The sequence below is a fragment of the Oryzias melastigma genome, linkage group LG10, assembly GCF_002922805.2.
Source record: "Oryzias melastigma strain HK-1 linkage group LG10, ASM292280v2, whole genome shotgun sequence".
Taxonomy (NCBI): domain Eukaryota; kingdom Metazoa; phylum Chordata; class Actinopteri; order Beloniformes; family Adrianichthyidae; genus Oryzias; species Oryzias melastigma.
Genome location: NC_050521.1, coordinates 4,512,234 through 4,519,889, shown reverse-complemented (window position 1 = coordinate 4,519,889; position 7,656 = coordinate 4,512,234). Strand labels below are relative to the sequence as shown.

The following is a 7,656-nucleotide window of genomic DNA, read 5'->3' as shown; positions in this document are numbered from 1 at the left end:
CGCGCCTTCATAACAACACAACAACGTTTACCTCAAAGGGAGAGGCGAGTGAGAAAACAGCAAACAGAAACAAAAGGAGTCTGCTGAACCACATCCATGTTTACAGAACAACAAAACATGAAACTTATGGTGAGAGTGTTTCAGTGATTCACCTACTAAATAAGGGCGGTGCCTGCATCTCCACTGTTCTCATCTATATCAACCTGATGGTGACAAATACATTTGAAATACAAGAAAGAAAAAGTGATTTTTTTCTATATTCATTTTTTTTTTTTTTTATTATTTATTAAAAAAAACAACTGACAAAGTGTATTAAAGAGATGAATGATTCTGGTTGTTGAAGCTATAAATTGAGGAGAAAAGTTAAAATGTTTCTTTAAGGGGGCATTGGTGAAGAAGTTCTGAAGTGAAACTCTAATAAACCTGTGACTAAGGAGAAAAATTCTTATTTATTTAAAACTCATGCTGGATCCAGGAACTTTTTCTGGAATCTTCTCTTTAAAATATTGACGGTCTGAAAAAAGCTGGAGATTCTGTCTTTGTCAGCTCTGTTGACACGACAGACAGTTAATAAGAATGTCTTGATATCTGATATTCAAGTCAATGGTTGACACCAGAACCTCTGGATCCAGAAAAGTCAGTAAGTTTCCACCGGAAGTGGGCTACCTTTACTACAATGATGCATTCAGGAGAGCTCTGGAATTAGCCAATCGGTTTTGTGGAAGCACATTCCAGCTATGTTCAGCAGTTTCAAGAATTCCCAGTAATATTGCAAATGTTCAGTTACACTTTATCCACAATTCTTCAGGGATCCCTAAACCGAATTTCCTGACTGAATCAGTTCCAAAAGCTCTCAAGCCTTCCAATACATCTAGGTGAACAGATTCACTAAAACAAAGTAAAGTAATCAAATAAAGGGCTTAAATATTTGCTTTTTTTCCCATTGTGGTTTGTTGTGGTTCGTGTAGATTAAAAGCATAAACATATATTAATTTAATACATTTACAGTCGAAGGTTAAAAGGGGTTATTTCATCGTTGTTCTCGCGGGAGAATGTAAAAACAGAAGCTGTCTGCTGTAAACCTTCCGCCGGAGAAGCGCTGCCTCTGTTGTTTACGTCCCTCTTTGGTCAACGTGCAGACATTGAACGCACCACAAGCGCTCAACCAATCAGAAAGTAGTGCAGAGTGACGCATGTCATGTAAACAAACAAGGGCCGCGCGGCCATTACAGATCGAGCCTCTGTTTTCTGCCGTCGATCAAATAACCTGCGCAGGTAATTTAAGTCATAAAAACGTCGCATTTGGCGCTCTAACTGTCTGTCCGGGAGTTTGTTCGAGTCCCCGCGTGGGTGTGTGAGCGCCGAGTTATCGCGGGATCTTCGTGTTTTTGTTTTCCAGGCGGTGGCGGCCATCACGTCGTAAAGTGTCTGCGCGCAGTTTAACGGCCTCCCTCTTTCCACAGACACCCCCTGGAGACATGAAGAACCCGAGCTTCGGAACCACGGCCCCCAGCCTGACCGTGAGCGGGGACGTCATACTGAGCAACCAGTTCAGCCCCGACGACGAGCCGTTCGCTGAGTACCTGTGGATGGAGCACGAGGAGGAGTTTAACAGACAGGTGAGGTGCGGGGGGGGGGGGGGGGGGATGTCCTGAGATGTGAGAGATGAAGCCTCACGAAGCATTTGAAGCTTCGTTTGCTCCACCTGTTGGACAAAAGAAGGGGTCCTAGAATCCTGGGGCCGCAAACAATTATTTTATCACTCGACTAGTCACTGATATTATTTTACCTATTAGTCGAATAATCGGGTCATGCACTAACTGGATTTAAAGCACACATCTTAACCATCATTAGCTTTAAACTAACTACAAATAATGACAATAAAGATGATAGTTATTAAACTTTTAATGAATCGTCCAGCCTGTGTCCTTCATTAATTTTTGGTATCAAAAACAAGATTAAATCTAATGTGAGAGAGATTAAGAATATACTTTCCACCAAACTTGTTTTGACAGGTGCCCCACCCCTCACGATGATGTAACAATTTAATGTAAGTTTTATATTTAAAATTGTGTATAGGGTCAAAGGTCACCTGTCAAAATGAGTTTGATGGAAAGTATATTCCTGATCTCTCCAATGAGGTCGACATCTGAAACAAGGAACTATTTTTCACTAAAGACAAAGTTTTGGTCTCCATCCATCCATCTTCTTGGCCGCTTCTTCCCTTTCGGGGTCGCGGGGGTGCCGGAGCCTATCCCGGCTGCTGAAGGGCGAAGGCGGGGTACACCCTGGACAGGTCGCCAGTCTGACGCAGGGCAGTTTTGGTCTCATTGACTCAAATAGTAAAACAAAGCACATTATTTGGTGCTGAACGCTAAAAACTTTGTTTACTACTCTCTGACTCCATATAATATAAATTAACAATTAATCCAATATTAAATTAGTCATCAACTTTTTTTAATAGTTGATTGGTCGACTAATCGTGGAAGCTCTACGTTTCTCACATTAAGAGTTGCATCAAATGTGGCAAAACCAACAGTCAAAATGAAAAATATAACAGTGTTTCTATAATATTCTCTGTTGTTTTGTCACAACTGTCCCAGTCTTATCTTACAGATATTTCTGTTCATGCAGAGGTTTACCAACACAACTATCAAATACAGAACAAAAGAAGCACTATTCCAAAACTGTTGTAGACTTTGAAGACACAGACTCGTGCGTTTTCATGAATGTGAGTACTAGAAGAATCCTCAAAGCAAACATCTGAGGTTCCTTAAAGGGTAACCAAACAGGGAAGTTGGAGGCAGACTCCATTCTCAGCCCAGATTTGAAAAATGTCAAAAAAACGGGGGCGGGGCTTGTGGAGGTGGACTGAGCGGTGGAGGTGTGGCCTGGATCTATGATTGACAGTTAGGTTAGCTTTATTAAGCTTTATGTGTGTTTTTTTTAACAGCACTTTGAGGTGTTTTAATAGGGAATAGGCTTTGTTACTTCACATTGTCAAGTTTATCAACCAATCCTCCTTTCTGGGCTTGGGTAATCAGCATTTACAAGCTCAGTTCTATAGATTCTTGCACAAAAGCAAAATCTGTTCATTTGACAGCAGTGTGTTACCTGTAACACTAGAAGGCGCAGTTCTTGCACTATTTACAGCTTAGTTTTTAGAAATAATAAAATTTGAATATACCACAACTTCAATCATTTTTCCAAGCTTTAATTTGTCAGGTTTTGTGAAAATTGGTTATAAAATGACAGAGCTAGCCCGATTTTTGTGGTTGATGCCTGCATGTCTTACATTGAAACAGCTGTGTTCTGTTGACGCAACTCAATGCATAACAATGGCGCCGGTGTGCGCATGTCTCTGTCTATAGCAGCGAACAGGCAAGGGTCAATCCAGAAATAAATATCAATGCTCAAGACGTTGCTTTTGCAATGGCCGACAGCGGGGCTGCCGGCGCAGCATAGAATCGGCAGGTCCGAAGGAGACCAGACTCTGAGAGTGGTAAAACGCCGCTAGCATCATAGCTAATAAATACTAACGTATTAAACAAATAAGATCGAGTGAAATGTTCATTGCAAATCCACCACCATGATGGAGTTCGCTGCTAACTCCACTCACCCTCTGTTCCCTAACATCTAAGTCCACTGGAAAGTTGTGTAAGCCAGGAGATTTTTGACAACCGAAGGCTATACACCTGGCTACGAGGAGCTGCACGGTGACGTCAGACTTCTGGGACTTACACCAGTTGACCAATCACAAAATTCAATGGTAAAACATCGTTTCAACCTGTAGGGGGCAGCACACAGACGGTTTTTGACTATATTTTAAGGAAAGTTTATTTTAATTTGTCAAAAAAATTGGCAACAACCATCAGACAGCAGTTTTAAAGCCCCATTTATAGAGGTCAACAGACAAAAAAAAGTTGATTTAGGGTTCGGTTACCCTTTCAAGAGAAACTCTCGGGTTAAAAAACTTTAAAGAAAATGCAGAGCAATGAAAAATAATGATATGTATTTGGAGGAGGACCAGGACCTGCTGCAGCTCATGTGTTCTGGGTTTAAGGTCAGGACTGCATAATCAGCAACCTGCTGAGCAGCTTCACCTTCATGGGAGGAGGAGGCCTGTTTGGACATCTGACTCCGCCCTTAGTGATGTCACTACTTGCTCTATGGACCAAGAATAAAGACTATTTGATGCTTTTATATTTGGTAAAGCACCATGACAAGGAGACAAACATGGTGCTGTTCAGGGATGTCCAGATCTGGTCACGTCGTTTTAGACTCCACTGAAATGTTGTCTCTCTAAACATATTTCAATCCTATTAATACAGACAAATACTCTACTGAAAGTCTGCATGTGATGAATGGATCACGAGTACGTTAGTTTGAGCAGGAGGTGCTCAAAAACGTTCAGTAAAGATAGCGACACATTCACAGATTTGGACTTCCAGGATCAATAAATCTAGTAATAAACTGACAGCAAGTCTCTCTATTGGTTTGTCTTAATGCACAAAATGATCTTCTAGGATATTTCAGAAGAAAAAAAATCAGCTTTTTGTTTATTTTTAATGAGATTGCCGCTTCTGACAGACGGCAGTGAGACGCTGTCATGGAACCGTCTATAACATTCATCTCCGGAAAAAGTGAAAAGAAATCCAAAATGTATCAGAAACAAGCAAAAGTAGTAAACGTTTACATTGATGTGATTCAGTCATGAATGCTCATCATCATATTCATTCTATTGAAATGAAATATATTAATTTAGAGTCATTACTTTTAATGGAGCTATGACTCACATGTAGATAGATAGATAGAACTTTATTAATCTCCTGAGAAATTCAGGAAACTGATTAAGGATGCAACGATTCTTTGTGAATTGAATAAAAAAGCAATTCAAACTCGTCAACATGTTCATCAATGCATAAATTTAGAAAATCTGTTTGTCTCGGCCTGTGACTAAATGTAGAAAAATGCAGAGCTGATGACATTTCTTCATGCAGACCTGCCTGTGTGCGTAGCTGTGTGTTCTTCATCTGTGCTTCCCTCCTGGGAAATTCTCGCAGCTCCTTAGGATTTAAAAGTTTCACACAAGTCTGTCCCTCCAGGATTTTGCGATGTTGCAATCACAACTATTAACACAAATTCAAGCAAAGCCGAGATTTGTTGCTCACCCTGGAACGTTACATTTTCATTACAACTTTACATTTCTGACCAGTCTACCGTCATGGTGACGACGCAGCTTCACGACTGTTTCACTTCTGACTTCTGTGCTTCTTGTGTTGAATGTGAGCGCGGGCGAGTGCACGCTCAGCGGGTGGTGGGGATTGCGCTGAGCGGGCGCGGGTGTGGAGCGGTCCGTCACACATGGAGCACAACATGAACCGAGTATGAAAGGATTTGTGATCTTTTCATTATTCTGTATAATTGTTTATTTGTATTGAATCTTTTCTGTTAGCAGGAAAACAGACAGTTTGATGTGAGGGGAAAAAGAAAACGGACTTAAAATATCTTTAATTCATTGTGTTGAGAAAAAAAATCATGACTTTAAAACTGTGAATTGAATCGAATGGTGGCTTGACGGAATCGTTCCATCCCCACATCTGATCCAAAATGAGAGTTCTGAAGTCACCAGACTTTCTCACATGACTAATCATCACTGATTTATATTACTCCATTGTTAACTGTTTTTACTTGATTGGTGAAACTACTTCACAAATGTTGTTTGAGTGGAAATTGATTAAAAAATGTTATTAAAATGAGGAAAAAACCTGGATGTGTTTATTCAATTTCTGCATTTTCTAATGTGTAACTGAAGTATCGGATTGACGAATACAGACTGATGGGTCATCCGTAGCTCTGTTCCCTCCTGACATGAGCGACATGTCGGCCCTCACAGAAGCCTGTGTGACCTGCGTGTTCTGCACCTGTGTGCAGGTGGAGGAGGAGCTGTGGGAGGAGGAGTTCATCGAGTGCTGCTTCCAGGAGATGCTGGAGGAGGAGGAGCAGTGGGAGTGGTTCATCCCGTCCAGAGACCTCCCCGCCACCAGCGTTAGCCAGCTGCAGGACCAGATCGGCCTGCTCGTCCTCGACCCGGACGTCCACCCCAGCACTGACGGCCTGGACTCGGTGGTGAGTTCAGTCGGCCAATCAGGAGCTAGAACTTCAGTTTTACCTCTGAGTCCCTCCTCTTATTCCTAACGGTTGTGTGCTCCCCCCACCAGAAAACCAGCAGTCTAAACCCCAACGCCAAGGAATTCACCCCGGGCATCCAGAAGCACGCCATGTGACCCAGCTAGGCTCCGCCTCCTCCCCTTAGTCCGCACTGGGACATCACGTAGATGTCTGCTGTATTTTCAAGCCGTCACTCGAACCTTTAGCTGATGTGTTGCCAAAGTTCAGCGCTCGACTCGCACGTGTTCAAGTTCACTTAGTTGTTCCCGCGACCTGTTAACGCCCCCCCCCACTTGTATGTGTTCTGAATGTAAATCAGCTGAGAGGAGCGTCACTCTCTGCAGAACTCCAGCGGCGTTCTGTCGGATCTCCTGTAGGTGCTGCCCCGCCCTCCAAGCACTTTCTGCTCCAGTTTTAGTTTGACGTGTTACTTTCAGAGCCGATCTAGTCCAGCTTGACTAGCAGTTTGGGTGTGTCACTTTCTAATGAGTTTGTGGCTGTTTTCCCAGCATCCTTTGTGTTTCGCTTTCGCTTGCTCTCGCTCGCTGCCTCATGTATTGTTGTTGTTTTTTCTAAACGCACAGAAAGTACTGTATAAAAAGTGAAATAACAAAGAAAAAGTTGTAAAAAAAATCTATTTTTTCTTAAACTACTTGAAAATAAATGTTTATGAACAAAATGAGCTCCAGCTTGTTCTTCTGGTGTGGGTTGGAACCAGCAACCTCGGCTGCTGTTTTTTGGAAACAGCAGCTGCAGCTGTTGTTTAAGAACTGACCAATCAGCAGGGACAAAAGGGATCATTACCTTACATCAATCCTCAAAGAGGCATTTAAGTGCAGAGGCTGCTGCAGGAAACGATGACTCTGGAGAAGATAAATGCTGAAGATACTTCAGGACTCGTTTAACTGCTCAGTTAGGTGTTTTTAAAGAAACTACTTGAGAATCAAATTGTTTTTGACCAGGAAGAATTTTGTTTTTGTAGAAACTGTCAGTTTTCCCCTTTGTGCATCTCCTCTTTAAGCTCCGGTTCATTTTCAGTCAAAAAAGATAGAAGCTCTAAGTCACTGCAGTTGTTTCTCCTCTGTTTTCCAAACAAAATCTGAACAAAAAAGCAGAACATTTGACCTTCTTCACCTGAATAATAAAGAAAATCGCAAAGAAAGAAAAACATTCATTGATTCACAACATATTGATTAAATAGAAATGCTGTTTTTATCTGAATTTATTTTATAAAAGTTCATCATCATCATAATAAATGCAACAAGAATGTGTTAAAAACAGACTTCTTGTTGGAATGGGAAGGAAACGTCACAGTTGTAGTTGTGAGGGTCACCCAGCAGGGGGCGGTGCTGCCTTTGCTATGTTGCTGCTTCCTCATTCTTCAGGTCGTTTTCAGCAGGGGTGTGCATGCTTCCCATCTCAATGATTCCATACTTGTCCTGACACATGGTCCACAAATTGACACATAAAGGATTCATCTCTGAA

At 41.8% G+C, this 7,656-nt stretch overlaps 1 protein-coding gene across 1 annotated transcript; it reads left to right on the top strand.

The window, feature by feature from the left end:
* Positions 1-1,131: 1,131 nt before the first annotated feature.
* Positions 1,132-6,850, top strand: LOC112138547 (polyadenylate-binding protein-interacting protein 2). The gene is made up of 4 exons (XM_024261107.2): positions 1,132-1,275; positions 1,464-1,619; positions 5,935-6,129; positions 6,222-6,850. Exons 2-4 carry the CDS (start codon positions 1,479-1,481, stop codon positions 6,285-6,287), a joined length of 402 nt encoding a protein of 133 aa, XP_024116875.1. The 5' UTR covers positions 1,132-1,275; positions 1,464-1,478; the 3' UTR covers positions 6,288-6,850.
* The last annotated feature ends 806 nt before the right edge of the window (positions 6,851-7,656 follow it).

Excerpts from the sequence above, each read along its gene's own strand:
- LOC112138547 (XM_024261107.2), top strand. The coding sequence starts at position 1,479 with ATGAAGAACCCGAGCTTCGGAACCACGGCCCCCAGCCTGACCGTGAGC. Across the intron at positions 1,620-5,934 it reads AGGAGGAGTTTAACAGACAG|GTGGAGGAGGAGCTGTGGGA; the intron begins GTGAGGTGCGGG and ends ACCTGTGTGCAG. Across the intron at positions 6,130-6,221 it reads CTGACGGCCTGGACTCGGTG|AAAACCAGCAGTCTAAACCC; the intron begins GTGAGTTCAGTC and ends TCCCCCCACCAG.